This window comes from Musa acuminata, chromosome BXJ1-7 (genome assembly GCF_036884655.1).
Source record: "Musa acuminata AAA Group cultivar baxijiao chromosome BXJ1-7, Cavendish_Baxijiao_AAA, whole genome shotgun sequence".
Classification (NCBI taxonomy): Eukaryota; Viridiplantae; Streptophyta; class Magnoliopsida; order Zingiberales; family Musaceae; genus Musa; species Musa acuminata.
Window position 1 is genome coordinate 11,187,621 of NC_088333.1, and position 22,380 is coordinate 11,210,000.

Genomic DNA, 22,380 nt, shown 5'->3' on the forward strand with positions numbered 1-22,380 from the left:
TTGGACTAAACTAAGATTACCTAAAACATGAGACATCATATGATATATACGTCCGCAAAAGATCAACCAAGTTATAACCTAATTACAACCTCGTACAGATCGACCTGTAAAATAGAAAGTTGATTAATTTGAAAACGAATGATGAGCAAATTCCGATATCTCATAAAGATAAAAGCTATACAAACAATTCAACGAGCACCCAAGAGAGAAAAGACAAAAAAAGAATAAAACAAAGACTTCAAAAGATTGAACGAATAATTATAAAATCCACAAACAATTGTTCACCGAGTGTCGAGCACGAAGATAAATTCTCGTCAAGTTAAGATTGTACAAAAATAATATGATTATGAGTACATATTGATACAATGTAAAGGAACCTTGTCAGGGTCTCGAACCAAGTGATGCACTGAGAACCCAATCAGCTACGTTTCATTCCCAAACACAATAATTAGTCTTAGTTGTACAGATTCTCCTGACCTTGCTGCTTAAAACTCTAAATCACTTGATTGGAGTGCCTGAACACCAATCGCCTACATCGTTTGGTCACAGTGGATATATGTTACACAGGCTATGTAACTGATGGCGAGCTTAAAACATCGGTCCATGTCAGTAGCACTGTACACTACTATTAACACCGGCTAAGCTGAGCCTACTCGGAATCAGTATCACATTTCACAAAACTGTACTCTTTTGGTTCATCGAGACTGAGGATTAAAGTCCCAGCATTCTCTTCTCTCCACTTGACACCTTCTTTTTCCACGAGGCCAAGCACCTACAGCGAACATGAAACTAGATTCAATTGTTTAGCCATCACGAAAAAAAGAATTTTACAGCTCATGTGTTTTAAGACTATTATGAAAAATAATATGTAATTTTAGCTCCTCAATGCTTGTGCAGTTGTACCAAGAGAAGAAAACGGAGTACCTACTAATGAAAAGCAAGTGAAACAAAGTCTAATAGACATATTACGCTGGTGATTATACTTTGGAACCTTATTTCCTGTATTAGTAAAGGACTGAAGAGGCCCAATTCTTTGGTTGCTCAATGAATAAAACTTTTGCTAATGGAAGAAACAAAAGCTCAAGAAATGCAAAAAATATTGATTCTGGAAAGAACATAAACCCCTTGAAAAAAAACTCACCGCATGCTTCAATTTTCCCTTTCCGACACCATCAGCACCACATCCAGTGATAACTTTAAGATATGGGACAGCTAGGTGGACAAAAAAGCACCATTAGACTTGTGGAACTCATAGGATATACTCCAGAAATACACAGAACAAAAGCATCTCCCGAATTATGATGGAACTCTAAGGCTAGGAAGTATTGGCCGCTTACAGGGAATATATGTGAACAATAGGAGGTGAAGTTTCAGAAGTCCTATTGCTTGCTTAACATGTTGCCCATGTAAATCAATGGTGACCATGTTTTTAATGTGCTTGTTTCTGCAGACAAATGTGCACACGAACTGGTCAGCAATCTATTGAAAAAGGAAAGAATTAATGAGAGCATGAGCTTGCCTAGTTTCAAAAATCTCTCGACTAGCTTTCTCATCTGCCTCACGTGCTATATCTCGGTAAAACTTCCCCTAATCAAATACAGCATAGAACATAGTAGAGGTCATGTACAGTAGATCATAAATGCATCTCAAGAAATAATAATGAATGTAATACCTTATACAATGAATAATTATGAGACTGTTACATTTTAACTTAAATATTTTGATGCCTGATGTACCCCTTTTCTTTACAGGATAAGACAGGTCATGACCTAAATACAATTGCACCTTAAGAGATCTCTGAAAACAGTAACAGCTACAGCAGGTACATGGTGGTATGTGGTGCAAACAAAAGTTGTTGAATCTTTAAGATGATCATTTCAACAGATATCTACCTTTTCTGACAGATAAGAAGCATGAGCACGCTCACCTCTTGAGTATGCCATTGCAGCCTAAGAATTAGAAGAAATCATGAGTATATGGAATATGATATACTAAAACAAAATGTCAATATTAAGCTCCAAAAAGTATCTTACTTCTTGGTAGTAGGTTCGCATCTTATCCCAATGCTTCTTTGAAACACCACGAAACACTTGATAGTCATCTTCTTTACCTGCATCAAATAGCTATTGACAATTTGGATCAGAGTATCAATATTAAGGGCAAATGGATTGCTCCACCTTAAGTAGAACAGCAAGTATATGAGTTTTCTAATAAGATATGATAATTTAAAAACAAAGAAAAGTAACTACTAAAAAGGCATACCATATACAGCATTTGATTGAGTATCTTCTGTGCTTGATGAACAGAACACTAAACCCTGACCAAATGATTCTACCTTTGTAACTACCTTTTTCCAATTCATACAATTTGATTCATGCTTGGGTGAGTTAGGGATGTTAAACAATGACTCTAAGACTTTTTGCTGGAGAGCTGGTTTCGATTGTTCTGATTTGGATGGTAGTGGTACCTCATTGTCAGCAAGCACAAGTCCATGCTCCCTGCAGAGACCAATTTGGTTATGAGTAATTTATATACATCTTATATGCTATGTCCATGCAAGCATTACATGCATAAGTGCAATAACTGCAGTACTCCTTTCAGAACTTGAAATATATCATGACAAGTGTGAGGACATGAGAATAACATAAAATGTTAAAGTAAGCTTCCTATGCCTCTTTGCAAAAATAATAAGCTTCCTATGCCCCTTTGCTTGATGAGGCTTAACAAGCTTCACAATGACTTGTCTTTTTGACATCTAAAGTGCAGACTTGAACTCATCTCATCCTTAAAGAAGTTTAAAGACAAATGAAATAGGAAAAGAGGGTTCATTAGTTTCTAATATGCCCCTAAATTTAAGAGATGCATAGAAAATTCAACAGGTTGGAGACTGAAGGATTATTGTCATGGTTAGCCCTCTTAACTTCTAAAATTAGCCACCTGTGTTTCGCCAATACCGAATGTCAATTCACATTATTATCATCATCCATACCTATTCCAGGTAAGAGTAGAGATGGCCTAAACATCCAAAGAAAATTCTGAGAGGAAGGAAAATAATCACCTCCATCCAAAAAAAAGCAGGGTGAATACTATAGTGTAATCCTTACTCAAGAAAGTTAAGAGTTTGGTCCATTTACAGTTTAAGTGAAGTTCAGTAAAGTTTATTTTAGTTACTCCCATGATCTTCCTTTGTGTCTTCAAGACATCACCATTATCCCATAGTAACAGTTTTAGTCCCATTTCGAGTAAAACCGAGACTATTGTGCTACTTCAGGTGGATTGTGTTGGGACAGTTATTCAATTAAGAATAAAGTTCTGGAAGATACATGGTCTCTTTAGTTAGGAATCATGGGATTACATGTTATAGATAAGAATAATATTATCCCGTAAGATCTTCTTGCTTAAGTCCAAAATATAGGTTCTGATTATTGAGTCTCTAAATATATGGGGGTCACAAGTACACAATTTAAAATTTTCATATTAAAAATTAGCACACTACAGAACTAACTAAAAGATTAGAATAGAGTCAACAAGGGCAACAAATCTAAACTCAATTGTTAAAGGGTTCTTTCTACAGATAATAATTATCATGGATTAAAGTCTCAGTCCAGTGTTGATGCCGATAGATGGCTGAACTCACAAGGGACATGTACAGATTGACATACCAACACTCAACAAAGGCCATTTACTACAAAGACCAAAGAAAAAGAGGGAGACGAGAGAAGGAGGGGGAGGAGAATAAGAGGCGATCAAAGGATGCAGAGGACTGGCAAAGGAGGGGGTAATGGAGTAGTGAAGGAGAACAAGGAGGAGAAGGTAGAGGACTGGTGGAGTAGCAGGCAGACGATTGGCAGAAGAGGAAGCAGTAGGAGAAAGAGCATGATGAGACAGCAAACCGAGAGAGGAGACTGTGATGCAAGGGAGGAGGAGAAGGAGGTGGTGGCAGAGGAAGAGGAAAGAAACATAGCACATAAGAGGGAAAGAAAAAAAGAGAGAAGAAGTGACAGCTGTTAAGAATAAAAAAAATTTGGTATCGTTACCAGGAGATAAGCTTATCACCTAGTATAATTAGACCAGTTTGCTTATTGCCTGAAAACTCAATACAGTACAGGATGAACCGAACTAAATCACCTGACTAGCATCCTGATTGGCTATCAGACCGATAATAATCAACTTGTACCGACCAGTATGGGTGAAATTCTAAACCTGATGATCATATCAAGAACCTATTTAGTACAATTGTGAGTCACTACTTGGAGTTTAAATTCTGCATCTCATGGAATATGAAATATGTCAAAAAGTTCAAATCCATTTGATTATCAATCAGGAAAGGATGTCAGAAGTTACCACAAATTTATTTTAGCAATTTCCTTAACCACCAAGTACTAAGACGGCATACTATTGCTGTCTAACTTATTTATCACATGATAATTGCAATAAGACAAATGTCATTCAAGTTCATCAAGTGTCCTTCATCGTAAGAAAGCCCAGGGATAAATTACACTTGATTTGTAGTTTACAATTCTTAGAAAAATAATGAAGTTGGCATATTTTCGAGAACGCAAGAGTACATAGTAGTAAGATATGGAAAAAAAAAAGCAAGTCAGAGAATAACAAAATCTAGAGAGAGGATAATGAAACAGATAAAACATAAGCCATGTGCTTTGACATGAAATTTACATAAATGCTAAATGCTCTGAGATGCTAAATGTTTCAAAATAAAAAGACACTAGAAAATTCATCAGCAGAATCAGCTCACCTGTTACTATATCCAACAAATGGTTGGAAAACATGTTCTTTTTCAGATAAATGATATGCTGAATCAGATGTCCTATCTCTTAACTGAAACAAATTTGTAAAATGACAATGTATCATGGCACAAATATTCTTCATTGTGGAGCTATGAATCAGTTTAAAAAGTAAAAGCACATTATAGCTATAGTTCCATCAAGGAGCTATCCTGAAAAGAATTATTAGTAATGACATATGGTCAAAAGAGAAAATATACTTCATAAAGTGTAATCAGAAGCATCTTGAGACACTACCAGTCCTGGTTAGATAACAGAATTAAGTTACTTGCTAAGCTAGCTACAATTATAGTGAAGAAAGACCAGTGTAATATCATCATATAACTTAACTTGCCAAAGAGAGCATAAATTAATCTGTCAGGGTATCTAATAATACTGAAAATTCAAAATATTACGGTTGATAAGAACATTAAACTGTATTCTCTCCATTCAGTTATGATTTATTTAATCTCAAATTGTTATAAAATGAACACAATGTTTGATAGAACCGTACATGCAATGTTGCCAGCCAAAATTTAACAGAAGATTATAGTGAATCCAAATAATTCGGGTATAAATTAATTAATTAAGCTTGACTTCAAGTGTGAAAGACAAGCTACAAATAGAACTTCCAAAAGTTGTGCCAGAACCTGGAATGAATTTATGGTGTTCTTTGGATGGTCATTGCTGGATGTTTCAGGACAGGTGTATGAATAGTTTGTCCTGGGTATGCCACGGTTTTGACTTTCTTTTTCCTTTAATTTATTACATGAGGAAGCTGATATATCCAGTAAAACTTCTAAAGCCTGCCAAAAGCACACAATACATATTAGATAGTGCAGGATGATTACCAAATAAAACAGAGGTCAGAAGACATTCAATTGTTCATATTATTTAATGTATGATTGTCTGTATGTTATTCTGGTAGATTGATCTAGTCGTTCTCTTTCGAAAATAATCTTGTTTGGTATTGCAGTAAATTAAGTTTCTTGTCAACTTCGTAACTGGGGAAAGATTTGCACCCATTGGAACCTAATGTCTTGTATATCCAGAGCAAATAATGGTTCTAGACTCAACATGTTGACCATGCTTGTTACAAAAGCCACAACAAAGCTAAATCAACTACTAAGTTTTTTTCCTATTTTCTTTACTAGACAAGATCTGATCTATTAACCCCATTCGACTACTGCACATCATTATAGCCATGTCATATGATACCCCGAGGGTCTTCATGTCTTTCTACATATTTCATCCAGTTGCTGATGCATCTAAGGCATTATATAGGCTTCAAAATGTAATGGAGAAATAACTCAACTAACACTGAGTATTTAGCATTTGCATTTATCATTCAACAACACTAATGCTGTCAGATCTAATGGGATTTTTTTGTTGACTGAAATAGAAACCAAATAAGATGAAGTTTCTTCCAGCAAAATGTCTAGGGTGAAGCACCTAATAGAGCAGAGATATTTAGCAGAATTAATGTGATTACTTGTTTTTATCATTCAAATGTGATATATAGTTGACTGAAATAGAAGCTCAAACAAAATAAGACTTCTTCGAACAAATTGTCCAGGGACTATGCACCAAAAGAGGAGCTACATGATTGATTGGACTTTTCACTATTCCACATAGCATTGAGATAATTCAAGAAAAGAAAGTAGCCAGAATCACATATAAATAAGTTTTACACAAGCAAATCTCCCACACAACACCAAATGTTCTTGACATTTAATGAAGACAAGCTAACAACAGAAAGTATGCAGTTGGATAAAGATTTTAAGGTACCTTTTCAATATCGCATCCACATTGGTCTGCAAAAAAAAAAGATTTAAGTGACAGTTTTTTTGTAATTACAAAAAATCAACCAAGTCCAACGTGACCGAGAGTGTCAGCACACATTCACATATTAAGGATAGGGAGTCATGAGTGCAGTTGCACACATCAAAGTATCCTATTGACTATCGATGAACATAAATTAATGCATAAAGAATGATCATAATAATCATAAGAATGAAAAAATTAAACTTTACGAAACCAGCCATAGCAAGAGAATTGTAATCATATTTCAGCCATTTTGATTGCTGAAAACAGATGAAACAGTATAACAGTATAGTCGTTCTTGCATCTTCCTGTTTCTGTGAAATCAACCAAGTGAATACATTGGCTGCCTTATTGTGATAAACAGGTTTTACATTTTTCGTCAGCTGGAACTCAAAATGCGAATAATCAAAACCATCACCAAGTAAAGTATGATCAGGTATAGCCATATAGAGCACAGAAAGTCTGTGAACATGATTGAGCACATTTCACACAGAAATGGTCCAGGCACTGCAAGGTAAGAGAGAGGCGAACGCCACAATAATTTAGGTGTAGACTAGTATTAGCATAGACCTCACGGGAGTGCAAGCCATGCCAAAGGGTTATATAACACAGTACAAAGGTCCATTTCTCTGTCCAGAGCATGTGTGTCTGCTAATAGAAGTTTATAAAACTTGTTTATCACATCGTACAATGTAAAACCTGTTTCTCACATCGGCTGCCTTATTGTTATAAACAGGTTTTACATTGTTCGTCAGCTGGAACTCAAAATGTGAATAATCAAAACCATCACCAAGTAAAGTATGATCAGGTATAGCCATATAGAGCACAAAAAGTCTGTGTAACATGATTGAGCACATTTAGGCACATTTAGCACAGAAATGGTCTACGCACTGCAAGGTAAGAGAGAGGCAAATGCCACAATAATTTAGGCATTGACTAGTATTAGCATAGACCTCATGGGAGTGCAAGCCATGCCAAAGGGTTATATAACACAGTACAAAAGTCCATTTCTCTGTACAAAGCATGTGTGTCTGCCAATAGAAGTTTGTATGGTATGTTGAGATGTGCGCACATTGACATCTACCAAGTCTAGGATGTAACTTGGTGTATGACTGTCACAATCTTTTATGACATGGGATGGGTCGACAATGTGCAGACCAGTGATTGTGGCACTAACCTGTGGCCAATATTGGTAAACATACAATACTTTGAATTTTCTCCAAGAAAACCCAACTGACATATAGAACATAATCAACACATGCTATAAGCTCATAACATATCAAAGGCCCTAAAATTTGCAGACCAGAAAGTGTCAGTATGAAGAAACAATACAGTACTTGTAAGTAGTAGTATTGCAGATTTACGTTTCACCAGCGTTTGTCCAAAACCTAAAGACGTTATTCATTGTAAGGATAAAAGAACAGCACAAAGCAACCAAGCATTTATGATTTCTTCCATGTTATATTGCATGACGCATCACAGTATGCTTCGTTCAGAAATGTCCCAATTAAAACACCACACTCTTTGATCTATAGTTGTTTAATCTACGATAATTACGGACAGCAAAACAAAGTGCACTTTTTTCTATAAAAAGATAAGTCTCGTTGATGGTTCTTGTTCCTTTTACAAGCTTGCATTCTCATCATTAACCATAGGCATGCTTTAAAAGAGTTTTGACATATACAGACAAGAGCTAGATTTATATATATTAATGGCACTAGCAAAAGGTCAGTCTTTTCTATTTTCCACCTTCCATACATGTTGAAATGAATCAGCAATACACACAAATAATAGATTGTTTTAGAGTTTCTCGATTGTATTGTAAACCATTCAGAGTTAGCATCTGGGGACCAAAAAAAAAGAACCAGAAAGTCTAGGCTGACATCAAGTTCTTTTTTTTTTCCCTTTTTGTATTAGCTTAGGTTGCAAAAGTAAAGCAATAGCAAAGGCAGTCAATTACCTAAAACATCCGTGACAACACCCATGCCAAGCTCAGACTCATCTGCGAGCATCGAACACAAGAACTGCTCAGCCTCCTCGACCTTGTACATCCTATTCATACACTCCTTACTTTGTAAATTAGTCACGATCCTATCTTTATTCCTCCTCCCGCCACCGCTATAACCCTTCCCGATCACATCCGACACCATCCCCGTGGCCGCAGCGACCCTCTTGTGCCTTCGACTCCCTCCAAAGCCGTTACCCGACCCCATCGCCTCACGGCCTCCCGCCGGTCCCACCGCGGGGTCGTCAAGCTGGGCCCCGAGGATTCCGGCCGCCTTGAAGGGGTCGCCGCCAGCCTCGCGGTACGCAGAGGCGATCTGATCGACGGACACGGAAGTGAAGGCGTCGATCAACCAATTTAGGGCTCGCTTCTGCTCGTCATCGCTACCGCCGTTGACGAGGATCTCCGCCGCCGAGGCCGCCGAGGCCGCCGCCTCTTCCTCTTTGGCGGGATCCGATCCGGGGGCGGGGGCGGGCTTCCTCTTCTTCTTCCTGCTCCTCTTCTTCGTCGAGGGTTTCATGTCCGCACCCTTTCCTTTTCCTTTCGAAGGATCCTTGCCGTCAACGGGCGAGCGCGAGAGACGGGCTCGGAGATAATGTCGGAGTCCTTGCAGGCTCGGGTACGGATTAAGTTCATTGGATCATGATCCGGTGGAGTTCGGATTCTCGACCACCGTGCCCATCATGCCTTGAGATTCGTGAACGCATTTGATTTACGCTTCTGATATCAATGTCGGAGTCGAGCGGCCGTGAAGAGATTCGATAATGATCGAATGCGGATTCTCGCGTCGGAACCTAATCCGATCCGATTACCATAAGCTGGAATAAATCACAAGTTGATTGGTTTAAACTAAATATCGACTCCTCATTTTCTGTACAGCATAGAAAGATTTATCTTATACCGAAGGAAAGATTGACTCAGCAATTAGATTCTCTTATATCTAAAGAAAGATTGACCTCCAGAACAGGTGAGACCGTGTTGTTCAAGGGAATAGTTGGACAGCTGTTGAGTTGCCAACTGAGGACAACTCTGAAGAATCAGAGAAGAAAACTACTACTAATGCACAAGCTGTTTCACATCTTTGAATTGGGTGAACAAGCATCATGTGACTTCAAGAAAGGATCAAAACAGCTTTCACATCATTTTTGTGTCCTTTTGATCAAGATCAATATATTCCATCCCAACATTTAAAGCTGAATCTTCAACAGGCATACTTCATTCAAGAATATAAATTATTTTCAATGTAAAGAAATCTTATTGTAACAATTTTCATTTTCAATGTAAAGAATCTAAAGAAAATCAATATACATAACAATTTCATTTTTATGACGATCATAGAGGAGCAATCTTATTGTAACACCAAGATTTGCCGCCATCGACACGGATATCTTTGCTACTCAAAATCTTCTGTTGGCAATATATTCAGCTTAAAGTTCATACTAAAAATTCAATTGAGAAATAGGAAAAGCCCAAAATATTGTCACAGAGACCTCTTCACAGCTATTCAGCTGGGTTTTGGGGAGTCTTCTATAGCTGATTTCAGAATCTGCAAATTAACAGTAGAAGGCAACATTTCAAAGATTCTTACAAAGAAAAAAGATATCAGTACAACTTACAAAGATATACACAAAGGAAGTCTCATGATAAAGATTAGGAGATAACAATTTGATTTGTCCTTAATATATGGTTGGCTCCTGAAACAAAAACCTGGCTATCGAGCTTAGGATAACACTTCTTGTTCTTACTTTCATTCTGTGTCATGCATATCAGATCCTGTAATGGCTACTATGGATGGATAGAAAGAATGCTTACTTATTGGTCCAAAATATTTGCTGATAACATCCCAGGTTCAATTTCAATAGTATAATCTCCAAGAGAAACAAGTCCTTCTAAAGCCCGGACAATCTGTTCAAAATTTATATGTATATATTAGAGAGATAGAGAGAGAGAGAGAGAGAAATATGATTGCAATCGTCAAAAATACAAAAATAGTGAAGGCATCACTAATCAATTATGAACATTTAGTGAAAGTGGATGAAATCAAAGCATGCACAATGTCTCCTAATGGAGGAAGATCAACTGGCCTAAATCTAAGTTCACACACATTATGTTCAGAGAAAAATACAAAATTCAAATTCTGAATAAAGGAACATTCTTTCGTGATTGAATTCATCACAACTTTGCACTAAAAATATTTCTTTCAAACCTTGTCAAACTTCTACTTTCTTTATGATATTGGATCGAATGATGTGTAAATTTCAGTAGCTAAATGCAGACATGGAAGAGCAAAACTTATTCAGATGTCAATGATTTGGGAGATCAACAGAGAAGTACCGAATAAAGATAATGAGGAAGAAGAAGAAGAAGAAGAAGAAAATTAACAAGCAGTAGTAGTACAGGCTCTATCATCATGAAAAAAGGAATATGGTGAGTTAAGCAAATTACTTGACTCATGCTTGGCCGAAGAGATGCTGAGTGGTGCAAACAAGCATAGGCACAAGCAACCATTCTCCCGAGCTCAATAGGATTGTAGTAGCTCCGTAAAAGTGGATCCACAAGGACATCATATTTGCCATCTTCCAATGCTTGCTTCAGTAATGGTCTTGCCTGTAACAACATATCAAATGGCATCCTCATTTGCCGCCAAAAAATATTATGATTTATGTGGTGAAAAAAAACAAATATCTGCAGACTGATTAAATGAACGAAAAGATTGTTTTTTTCTTTTCAGAGATGAGCAGAAGACAAGTCTGTTAATTGACTGACCCAATCAGCCAGACCTATAGGCCTTCGCCCAGTGATGAGCTCCAAGAGCAACACTCCATAAGAGAAAACATCAGATTTATCTGTGAGTTGTCCAGTAGAAACATATTCTGGAGACAGGTATCTGTCATGACATCAGGAGATTGTTTCAGAGTGGAAGATGTTGGTTTAATTCTATGAAGAGATAGAAGCAAATTGTGTGATATAACATTTACCCAAAAGTACCCTTCACAACAGTGGAAATATGTGTTTTCTCATCTGAAAAATACTTTGCAATCCCAAAATCTGCAATCTGCACAAGACCAATATCTTGTCAGTCTTTATTTACACTCTTCAATCAGTTATAGACTCAGTAGAAATATTCTACTTGTCCCAGAAGTTGTTTTTTTTCTTCTTGGTATAGTGGCAAACTAATTCATCTGAAGGCAGAAAACAACTGGAACCAATCATGTAGTGTTGGTTGATTTACCTTTGCTCTAAAAGAGTGATCCAGAAGAATATTGGCTGCCTTAATGTCACGGTGAATGACCCTTGGTTGACCTGCAAAATTCTTACAACTTAAAGATGTTAGGTATACAAGCATCATGGCCGATGACAGTTGAAAATTTACTGAATAATTAAAGTAAATTAGGAAGATATTTCAAGTTTAGACAGTGTAAGGAAACAAATGCAAAGCTTACAGTCTTCATGCAAATATGCCAGGCCTTTTGCAGAGTCCAAGGCAATTCTAAATCTGTCCTTCCAAGCCAATGTAGGTTGATCTCTATCTATAAAATGTTGAAGTTAATTGGACTGAAGTCTCCCAATCTTACATGACGACAAGCATTATTAAAACAGAGGAAAGTAAAGGCAATTTGCTTCTAGAATTGGTGTAGTATAAGGAATTTGTAGAACAAAGGCAGCATACAATATTCAGCAGAATCTAATTATATGCCATACATATAATTCAAGCAATCAGTTCAATCTATGCTTGTTGATTGCATGTATGCATTGCTTATCTTATCAACTTTCTGGATGCGTATTCATACTACAATAACATAGAAGAATTGCTAGCGATTGTGAGTGTTGTGCAAGGTAAGTGAGCATGTACCGTGTAGATGGAACTTCAAGGTCTTGTTGGAGACATATTCACAAACCAGTAGCCAACTGCCTTCAGAAATGCAGCATCCAATCAGTGAAACAAGATTCCTGTGGTGCACAAGACTCAGGATGTCAGCCTCTTTCATGAATTCAACATCGGTCTGCTTGCTAGTATCTTTCAATCGCTTGATTGCTGCTTCTGTGCCATTAGAAAGAGTCCCTTTGTACACATGTGAAAAACCACCTTCTCCCAGCAGATTAGCTGCAGAGAAGTTGTTCGTTGCAATCACCAACTCTTGATACATGAAGCTTCTTTTGGTTAAGCCAGCCGAAACAGTAAGTGATTTGGGTGACAACGAATTCATTGAGCCGATGGTAGTGATTGGTAAAGGAGGTAATAGTTGTGGTGCCATTCTGACAACATCATCTGGGGGAGGGTAATGGTGTTGGTAATCCTGCCTGTTTTCTATGACTGGTGCTGGTGCTGCCAAGGAGAACAGGTGCAAATTATATTCTGGAGAAAAAAATAGAGTAGAGATATAACTTGCACATCACCCTGCGAAGTTTGCAAGATTGAATTATGGTTCTTGTGCAAACATTTCATATTGGCATGGATAAAACTTGATCCTTAGGATCAAGGGGGGCACACCAGAGAGCCCAAATGTCACTGCAGGATTCTCTTAACAAGAATCTTGACATCTCCCTCTGAGATCCTTGCAGGGGCACTTGGCAATCTGTTATGCCTTTCACTTGATCTTTTCTAAGGAGTTTATACAGCTTGTATCTGACATTTTTATGTCATTTATTCCAATCTATCCCCAACCTGAGGAAGAAGACTGGAATCAGGGAATCTAGCTCAAAGAAAGAAAACACCAAGAACATGAACAACATGAGGGGAAGCTAATTACACCACAATGGATCGCAGGTGAACCAGCCTACGACATAAAGATGGATAGTGGTGAGAATCTTCACCATCCCCCTCATCTCGTGGTATGACCAGCAGCACGAGGAGCAGCAAGACAGTGTCCACCTGCCATGGTTTAGCAGTCATCAAAAGGATTCGGTCTGTTGATTGAACTATATATAGACTGGACATGGCAGAAGGCCTTACGCCAAGAGCATGAAGATGAAGCTGAACATAGCGATGGCCATGGTGATGGCCACTGAAGCCAAAGTAAAAGGCAGGCCCAAGACGAACCCCACGTACTGTAGCAACTTAGGCATCTTTCTAGTATGTCTCTTCTCCACTCCAAGTCGCTGTCTCCTACAACTTCTTTCCTCTCTTCTATACACCAGCAGGCCTATCTATTCTTTTCCCCTTCAGATAGCCATTGCGCTGCATATAGAGAAGAATAAAAAACCACTGCGTGAAAGAGATACAGAAAGAGTAAGATTCACAGCTGGGTTAAGTCAAAGGAGTTCTACTAGGGATTGCTGAATGTTAGATTTGGAAGATTGAGCTTGCAATCACTAGGAAGTACAAACTAGCTTAATGTTGCAGGAAGAACAAACAGTTGGCCTGTGATATATATATATATATATATGCATTTATCTAATACTATGTGATGTGTTTACAGAGATAATGCACAGGTAAGATACTCTAAATAAAAAATTCAGGAGCATAAAATTTATTTTCCCATGCGAAATAAAAATCAGCTTACTTGATAAAGACTTTGAAAATTTATCATAAGATCGTCGGTTTGAATCTCATTTTAAATTATCCTTTTAAAAAAATAAAAAAAAATTAATAGATCTTTGTAGAAGAAAAAAAAAATCTTTGTTTGTACTTTAAAAATAATAATTTTAAGGGAGCCAAAATGAGACAGAATAAACAGTTAAATTACGTTTGATTGAACTGAAAGAATCAACCAAAGAGGAGAAAGTAAAAAAAAAAAAAAAAAAACTCATGCTCCATTTCAATTAAAAATAGTGTGAGAAAAAAATGAAACTTCAAATTTTAATTTTCTGTTTAGACTTTTGTCTATTTGGTGTCATCAGACATTCAGATTTTTTTCCAAGAACAGAGAAGTGAGAAACAGAGAAAGGCATCAGAAGGACATCCCATGAAGCACAGTAACAGAGTTCTGGAGCTAAAGAAACAGTATAAAACCAATTCTAAAAGCAAAGCATGGTGGTAAGCAAAAGAGGTTTGCTAGAGCTTACATTTAGCGACAGAGAGAGAGGAGGAGGAGGATCACGAAGATTTCCCGTCGTCCGAGAGCCGAATCAGAAGCTGACGAGCGCAAGAAACTCGCAGGTTGAAGGAAGTGGCGGAAGAAAGTGTTTGGGATGTATCCTTCATGTATTTTGTGTCTGTGGATGCATCTACCATTCTTTTCTTTCCATTCCGTTTGCGTGCCCTAGTTCGATACCGGGGTTGGTATGATGATGAGTTGTCGCTCTCGTTCGCATTGATTGTAGCAGCACATCACGACGAATCTTCCAGCATCCCTCGTTCGAACATGTCACCTTCAGCTTGGAATTCAACGGTAGACTTTGGCAGTCAAAAATGTCCGCCCAAGTGGAGGAGAAGACGTCGGCCTTTTCCATGTAGCTGCCCCTCCAAAATATCGGGCCGGTCTCCAAACGAAGCAGTAGATTATGTAGTCTAATTAATTTAGGATAGTACTGTGGTGTTGATGACAACATGCATGCATTTGAAGCAAACCATGTCTCTCGCTGATGTTAAAGAATGATACGTCGAACGAACGAAAGACTTACAAGGAGATCCGGCGGATGTTTGAAGAGTATGGGACTGATAGGGAGGGCGAGAGCTGCACCCAAAGTTCCTGGTCATTGACTGCGACTGCTTCAGATGAGTGATGGGAGAAGCTGGGGAGGAAATGGGTTGACCTTTTGAGGCCCAAGAAGCTTCTAGGATCCGCAACGAGATCGCCTACGTCGTCGACCTGGTGAGGGAGGACGGGACGAGGGTGGAGGCGGTAGCGGCGTGCCACAGCAGCGCCGCTAAATGGAAGCTGCCCGTCTTCGAGGTGCTCGGGTTGACGCCCGGCAGCGTCTTCTGCCACTTCCTTCCTCGCGACCACGTCGTCTGGACTGCCATCAAGTAAGAAAGTTTGCTTCCTCGTTCTATCGGTGTAATGCCTGCTTTGTGTTTGATGTAATCACCGCAAGTATTCGTCTGCATCTTTGTAGTCTCTCATGTTTAGTATGGAATCTATCCGAAGAACACAAATCGCTTCCTCATTCTCTCTTTATTTTGGTAATGTACATCAAATTCCTTGATCTAATCTACCAAAATTACATCCATCCTGTGATTTAAACGCATCAAATTGAGTAGACTTAAGGTCAAAACTGCCAGTTTTTCCATGTAAAACAGAGAGCCTACAACATGAGCAATCAACAAGGCAGCTATGTAGACACCTGAGATGAACAGTCTCACATGGAATAACAGTCAAAACTTATGCTGTAGATCTTTTGACACAATAGTTCTAGAACACATTTAGAGTAAATTAGCTTAAAATTAATTTGTAAGAGTTTGAAACAATAAATTATCTCCACCAAGTTGCAAGCTACATATTGAATTTAAAGGACTAGCTGTATCCATCGCAGCTTCTATGCTCTGGCATTTCTAGCTAGAACAGTAAGATCTTACATCCATGCAAAAAAAGAAAGATAGATATCATCTCAAAGCCAGCTGCTGTATCATGTGGTGATTACGACAGCTATTTATGGCTTAATCTGTACCTCATAATCTTCATATGATCTTGTGTGTTCGACCAATTTTGGCAAAATGCTGATTAGGAAACAAGAACATTCTGCTCAGCCAGACGCCGACGAAAATGAGATAATTGGGCCTGCAAACTTCCAATTCCAGCTGCCTTCTTGGAGACAATAGCAGTCAATCTGGAGACGTACTCATCTAGTTGATTACCAGATTGCTCCGCTTCATCTAACAGGTTCATCTCCTGATAAGCCAAGAGAATGAAGTAACTTTTTTTACATTTGTAACCTGACTCGATTTATAGATCTAGAAACATGTACCTCTGTAACAATATTGATTGTATCCTCCACTTTTCTCCGATGGGCCACAATAAGATCCTCCTCTTCCTGTTATTGTTATATTAGAACATGTCAATGCCAATTCAGATGAGAATCCAGACTCCAAAAGACTACCTACCTGCAAGAGAGCATTTAGATCATCATCTGAGCCAAAATCATCAACACCTCCTTTGTGCATATATTTCTGTTTCACATGGGAATCGATTCTCGTATTATTATCCACAGGCAACTGTGGATGTGCATCTGCCTTGCGTTCCTTCCGAGATGGTATAGCTTGCTCATATACATTCACAGAGGAATCTAACACTCCCACAGTTGATGAACCTCTACCGCTTACCCTTGAATGCTTAGAACATTCAGAAGTTACATGCCCCTCGTCTCTCCCACCAGGAACATGGTCTAAATTATATTGCAAAGATGACTCTTTTGCAAATTGCTTGGATCAATGAGACGGGTGGGTCTCGCTGGAAATGTCAATGCCCTTATTATCGAGGTCAGAGAAAGCAGGTAATACAGAAGATAATTGGCCCATGGTTGAGTCTCTCAGATTTGTGGTTGCCAACAGGAGATCCTTCTTGTTATTTCCCTTAGAGAGGCTCTTCACTCTGCAAAGACCAGAAGAAATGAATAAATGCAAAAAATCACACGTCAATGGTTAAAGCTGCTCCTACGAGGAAAAGGTACATCATTCGAAGACTGGAAGGTGCTTCCTCAGATACCTGGCATGAGTAGTTCTACATGGGTGTAGCGCTGTTCTCCCTGTACAAGTTATTACCATAGCATAAATGAGAATCAAATCAATGCCTAACCTGTCTGCATATCTGAGGGTGTTCAATGTGTGTTCACATGAACCAGAATTTGGGGAAATACATGAAATCATTACGGTGCGGGAGTCACCAACAAATGAATCCCTGAGAACTTCGGTCAGTTTACTCCCTCTGAATGGAATGTGAACCTGATCGTTGTCAAGTGCTCTAATGCATTCCTTTAAAGCAAGCAAACTTTTGTTGATCTCAGCACCTTCAATCCTTCAAAGAAAATCACACTGGTGAAAGTAGTTCATACTTGGTACTTCACTTTCACCTGAGATAGCAAAAAAGAAAATACCTTGTTTGCTTATCATTGTCAGTAGTATCGGCACCTCTTTCGCTTCCAGCAAGGTCTATGAAAGAGAGCTTGCCAACTATTCGAGCTGGTTTTGATTCCCTACCAACCACTGACCTCTTAATAGCTAGCTGAAGTATAGCATGAGAACGTGATGACTCCTCATTTGCACCAGTTGTGCCTGTACTTCTCGTTGCATTCCCTTTTTCAATGAGTTCCCTGATGCTATCAACATTTGATACTCTAAACTCTTGCAAACCCACAATGCAAACTTGTTGTTTACCATCCTCTCTCATGCAAAGTTTCCTGGATATGACAACTTATTAATGTTGAGGGGATCTTAGAAAAGGCAAATATCTGCATGAAACAAATTAAAAAACATTGGCAAACCTCCGATCATTTAGTAAATCAAAGAGCTTTCCTCCATATATCTCAAAGAAACTCACATACAGTTGAAAACCTTGATATTTGTATGTGTGATGCATTAGTCTCAGAATATCTTGAGATGCTTTGAGTGGCAATGGTTGCATAGTGTATGTCTTTCCACTACCTAAACAATAAGAAGAGAGTTCAGAACAACCAAGTGAAGCTGGTTAATTGTGAAAGCAGACTTCGGAACTTGTAGCGTGGCTGTGCATCAGTACAAACATACACCAAATAAATGAAATTCAAACTTTAAAAGACTTCATGACAAAAGTGTAACAGCAGAACTGACACCTCCACCAATGGCACACCAAACTTTGATAGCAGAATACTAACAAATTCAAGCTACAATAAGAATTTTAAACAAGGTGAACGATTATTGATCTACTGAAAATAACTCAGCCTATATCTTAAATAGCAGGTGTAATACAAAATAAATGAGATAATTGAACATTTTTTAAGGATAGGAAAGCAGGTGTAATACAGTATTACAAGACATATCTACATGTTTTTACCTGGCAAATACTATTGCCAACTTTGGTTGGTCATAACTTTTGGAAGGATGTAACTTGTGAAGAGTCAAGATGACTGAGCAGTGCAGGAGAATATGTGCCTTCAGACCTTCGATAAAAAGATATAAGTTGTTCTTGCTTCTTAAGCAGGTCAAGGTAAAAAAGGAACATATATACCACTAGCTGGGATCATGTAAGTGGAGGGTATGGTTTGCCTTTCTCAGTCATGATATGTGTTAAATCACTATGAAAAAAGGTGCTTACTATATCAGGTAAAATATTGTGGCAATCCCAAGTATCTATGCATTTAGCTGGGTCAAAGACAATGGTAGAGGAAGACCTGAAATTTCAACATTATTTTTTTACACTCTAGTTACTGTACATCATAAAAAAATATTCATAGACACCTGTACTTGCCTGTTTGACCATAGGCAAAGCAAGTTGCTTTTGTACGCTGGAATATAGCAGGAACAATCGGCTCCACAGTTTCCTGATATACCTAGTATATATATAGAAAGTCTGCAATGGTGAAGAATTTACTAGCCTGAGCAATTAGATATTCTTTCTTTTATTGCCACTCACTTCATCATTTGAGACATCTTCATCCAGCACAGCGTCAAACACAAATTCATGCTTCTCAAGGTACTCTGCGAGGTCAACCTAAGGGACGAAAAATAGAACAGAAAAGAAAATGAAATCAGAAGAAGCAAAGCACAGCTCTATTTGATAATGCAATTTCTCAATTTTCTCATGGAGCAGAATACTTGCAAGCCAACATAAATAAGAGAATGTTACGAAGTTCATCCATCCAAGGAAAGTCCCTTGCATCATTCCGCAAGTTTATGACCTTCAGGGAAACATGAAGATTGTGTGACTCATATAATGGTAATGATCTAGCGTCTGTGAATAGAGTTCCTCTTGTTGCACTTGGATTAAACAGTTACGCATAAAATTCCAAGTTAGAAGCTTGCTTATGAAGATTTCAACACGATGCACTATATTGACTTTTCAGGATCTTCAGGCAATACGTCAGATTATACTAAGTTTGAAACTTTAAGTTAGTATTTTTCTAACATTATGAAGCATGAATTTTGCACTTTCTTGACCTAGAATTTGGTGATGTAAACTTAAGTTTCATTTACTAGCAGGAACTTGTCGACTGTTAGCAGAATCTTTTATTTCATTTTTGCTTGTCTTTTCGTGTTATAATGGGCAAAGATGATGGATAATAAAGCATTAATGATAGATAAAAAGAGCATTTAAAACACACAATTACATCCATGATAAATGGAAAATGTGGAACAGGACCAGATAGTTCACACACGAGAAAACTAAAACATGGTAAAGGAATAAGCAAGAGCATGAAATCATAAAAGGAGAAGATTTACAGGTCAGAGGACCAGCGCATGTTAGTATAGTAACAAAAGTTTCCGTCAAGCTATGAGCAATTTATACTAAACTTGCCTTGAGTTTCATCTCATGAACTGTCAGAGAACTGGAACCTGAATCAATTGTGATAATGTCTTCCTCTTTCTTTGCTATTTCCTTTTTGTTCAGTGGTCTCTTTCTTACCTGCCATAATTGATTGATACTTTTAAAACTCATACAAGTGTTAGATGTCTTTCACATATACCGGAGCCAATGATAGAAAGAATGATAAATCAAAAGAACCAAAGTGTAAAGCCTCAGTTAAAATTCAAAGGAATTGATAAAAGAAAAACATATTGTCGAGCAGCAAAACACTTTAGAATTGTGAATAACTGGACAAAAATATCTCAATAGTGCACAAGCACATGACAGAAGAGCATACCACTACTTTGATTTTGGCTACAGAACTCATCTTCTCTTTATCAGCTGAAAGACTTTTCATAAGATTGTTCTGCAATGGTAAAGGATTCCTACTTGAAGGTAATAATTCAGCAATTTCCATCTGCCAACAACGTCACAAGCAGTTTCAAGATTTAAATCTAAAAATGTACTGACAAATGCAACTATTAAAAATCTTTTTTTTTTTTGTGAGCTAATGAACTATTCTACTTAAATTGTGTCAAAACCCATATTCCAATAAACATCTAAAAGATAGAGAAAACATAAGGAGAATGCTAACTTATTACAGTATGTTCATATGGGCTACTCTGAATTTGTCAAAGGTTTCAGAGTACCACATTCCAGTAAAAATGAGGAATACGTATAGATTCCCCGAAATGACACCTTTTTTGGCCACTTAGCACTAACAACCGTGAAGTTAATCGTCTCACCCGAACATCCAGCTGATAATGAAGCAAACATTCAATACTATGATTGCAAATTAGGATCATCCACTACTATGAGAAGTGAAACAGGAGCGAGGCATTGCCTGAGGGAGAAGCTCAGTGCCAATCGAGTGGAGATCCAAAGGCCCCGGGCTATGCCCGTTTAAGTACACGTCCTCCCGGTGTTGCCTCTGGCTGGACGACTGCGAACTTAAGCGCCGCGCCGACGGCTCAACCGGCACCGGGAACTCCCCGCTAATTCCCCTTTGCATGCTCAACAACCTAGAATACTCCACCTACACCACCACCACCGACACCGGGAAAAAGATCGAATATTTGGTGGTGGGGGGAAATAGGAGAAATAAATCAAAATCGATCCACTTGGCAATCGAAAGGCAGCCGACCACCTGATCCGACGAGTACCGACGCTGGTGGTGGCTGTTGCCCGTTCGATCCATCTGCCTCCCTCCCATGGCAGCGCCGCTCATCTTCTCCCCGGTAGACGACAATACGCGAGCGAGAGAGACGCGGCAACGGAGCGGCGACTGACAAAAAGCAAATGAATCGGACGGTGGCGTGAGATCGATTTCAAATCTCTCTGAGATGGGGATGGCGAGACGGGCAGATTTCCCGTCTCCGGAACGTGAGGGAATTTTCCAATGGACACCCGCCGCGTGGCAAGGGGAAATCATACTGGACGCGTGTCATATTCATTGGCCATACAGAGGTTATTGTATGATAAAATGTATTCGAAAAGTTTCACCGGATCCGGATCCGGATCCATATGAGGAGGAATGTGACGGACAGGAGCCAATGATATGCAATCCCACCCAAACACGCACCCGCCTCACATACCACCGGACAAAACTCTGTGGCCCACTGCTTCTCCCAACAGAGACACAGGTACGATATCGTGTACGAAAGCTTACTTGTCGACCGTACAATGCGCATTATACGATGGTATTTATTCTCCAAGCATTCAACGGGTCCGGATGTGCCGCAGAGAACTGTTGGTCCCACTGAAATACCCAATCACGTGACGGGTACGATCTGAGTACTCGAAAAATAATGTAGGAAGCACATATCACACGCGTGGCTAACCTGTGGCCCACACGGGGGTATCGTATGATGGTATTCTTTGAGGAGTCCTGTGACCGAAAGCAGTTCACCCGCCTAATCCTTTGCCCGAGCGAAACCTTTGGTCCCACAGAGCACACGATTGCCAAAAAGGTATGAAATTGAGTACATAAAAAGAATATGAAAAATGCCAGCGAATTCATTTTTGGTTCGGCGTGCCTCTGATCTGTTCATCGTTGACTGTTGACTGCAATTAATGCGGGCACGCTTCGTCGCCTAATTTTGACCCATCCGGTGGACTAATTTAGTGCGACATATACATGTCTACATGTGTATGCATATCAATAATGTCCCAAAATCCCAAATTAACAACTTGGAACCATAATTGACAGTATTTGTTTGAGTTAAAGAAGTAAAAGAAGTATATTAAAATTAAAACACATGATTGTGCACTTGTAGTTGTGGGTATATCAAATCAAACAGTTAATTCATGTTGTAGTGGATAAACGATTGCGTGAGGTTGTGTTGATGGC

The 22,380-nt window shown here is 38.7% G+C and overlaps 3 protein-coding genes and 1 long non-coding RNA gene across 6 annotated transcripts; 1 reads left to right on the plus strand and 3 right to left on the minus strand.

The window, feature by feature from the left end:
* Positions 1-308: 308 nt before the first annotated feature.
* LOC135678804 (SMR domain-containing protein At5g58720-like) lies at positions 309-9,198 on the minus strand. Of its 2 annotated transcripts, XM_065191984.1 has the most exons (11): positions 8,569-9,197; positions 6,573-6,598; positions 5,435-5,590; positions 4,757-4,839; positions 2,263-2,498; positions 2,034-2,110; positions 1,893-1,949; positions 1,520-1,587; positions 1,338-1,444; positions 1,142-1,212; positions 309-772 (listed from the first exon to the last, which is right to left on the minus strand). In XM_065191984.1, exons 1-11 carry the CDS (start codon positions 9,131-9,133, stop codon positions 650-652), a joined length of 1,569 nt encoding a protein of 522 aa, XP_065048056.1. In that variant the 5' UTR covers positions 9,134-9,197; the 3' UTR covers positions 309-649. The 2 variants fall into 2 exon arrangements, with proteins under 2 accessions (XP_065048056.1, XP_065048057.1); XM_065191985.1 differs by lacking the exon at positions 5,435-5,590 and having other exon boundaries at positions 8,569-9,198.
* A 609-nt stretch (positions 9,199-9,807) lies between these two features.
* LOC135678805 (proline-rich receptor-like protein kinase PERK4) lies at positions 9,808-14,779 on the minus strand. 2 transcript variants are annotated; one of them, XM_065191987.1, is made up of 11 exons: positions 14,620-14,779; positions 13,568-13,792; positions 13,365-13,486; positions 12,467-12,940; positions 12,057-12,143; positions 11,846-11,916; positions 11,592-11,668; positions 11,380-11,500; positions 11,059-11,220; positions 10,426-10,518; positions 9,808-10,159 (listed from the first exon to the last, which is right to left on the minus strand). In XM_065191987.1, exons 2-10 carry the CDS (start codon positions 13,678-13,680, stop codon positions 10,426-10,428), a joined length of 1,320 nt encoding a protein of 439 aa, XP_065048059.1. In that variant the 5' UTR covers positions 13,681-13,792; positions 14,620-14,779; the 3' UTR covers positions 9,808-10,159. The 2 variants fall into 2 exon arrangements, with proteins under 2 accessions (XP_065048059.1, XP_065048058.1); XM_065191986.1 differs by having other exon boundaries at positions 13,568-13,819; positions 14,620-14,778.
* A 605-nt stretch (positions 14,780-15,384) lies between these two features.
* On the plus strand, positions 15,385-16,539 carry LOC135678808 (uncharacterized). The gene is made up of 2 exons (XR_010515093.1): positions 15,385-15,523; positions 16,222-16,539. It is a non-coding gene; the product is annotated as an uncharacterized LOC135678808 (long non-coding RNA).
* On the minus strand, positions 15,919-21,326 carry LOC135678806 (kinesin-like protein KIN-13B). The gene is made up of 13 exons (XM_065191988.1): positions 21,178-21,326; positions 20,875-21,066; positions 20,329-20,448; positions 19,983-20,090; positions 19,101-19,178; positions 18,936-19,017; positions 17,974-18,133; positions 17,587-17,889; positions 17,289-17,507; positions 16,968-17,084; positions 16,598-16,880; positions 16,462-16,527; positions 15,919-16,385 (listed from the first exon to the last, which is right to left on the minus strand). Exons 1-13 carry the CDS (start codon positions 21,256-21,258, stop codon positions 16,218-16,220), a joined length of 1,977 nt encoding a protein of 658 aa, XP_065048060.1. The 5' UTR covers positions 21,259-21,326; the 3' UTR covers positions 15,919-16,217.
* Positions 21,327-22,380: the final 1,054 nt, after the last annotated feature.

Coding starts and splice junctions, on each gene's coding strand:
- LOC135678804 (XM_065191984.1), bottom strand. CDS start 9,133: ATGAAACCCTCGACGAAGAAGAGGAGCAGGAAGAAGAAGAGGAAGCCC. Junction 4,840..5,434: donor ACACCATAAATTCATTCCAG/GTTCTGGCACAA, acceptor AATTTGTTTCAG/TTAAGAGATAGGACATCTGA. Junction 1,445..1,519: donor CGAGAGATTTTTGAAACTAG/GCAAGCTCATGC, acceptor ATTTGTCTGCAG/AAACAAGCACATTAAAAACA.
- LOC135678805 (XM_065191987.1), bottom strand. CDS start 13,680: ATGCCTAAGTTGCTACAGTACGTGGGGTTCGTCTTGGGCCTGCCTTTT. Junction 12,144..12,466: donor CTTGAAGTTCCATCTACACG/GTACATGCTCAC, acceptor AACATTTTATAG/ATAGAGATCAACCTACATTG. Junction 11,669..11,845: donor ATCACTCTTTTAGAGCAAAG/GTAAATCAACCA, acceptor GGTCTTGTGCAG/ATTGCAGATTTTGGGATTGC.
- LOC135678806 (XM_065191988.1), bottom strand. CDS start 21,258: ATGAGCGGCGCTGCCATGGGAGGGAGGCAGATGGATCGAACGGGCAAC. Junction 18,134..18,935: donor CTTTGCCTATGGTCAAACAG/GCAAGTACAGGT, acceptor CTTATTGTTTAG/GTAGTGGAAAGACATACACT. Junction 17,890..17,973: donor GATTTACTAAATGATCGGAG/GTTTGCCAATGT, acceptor TGTCATATCCAG/GAAACTTTGCATGAGAGAGG.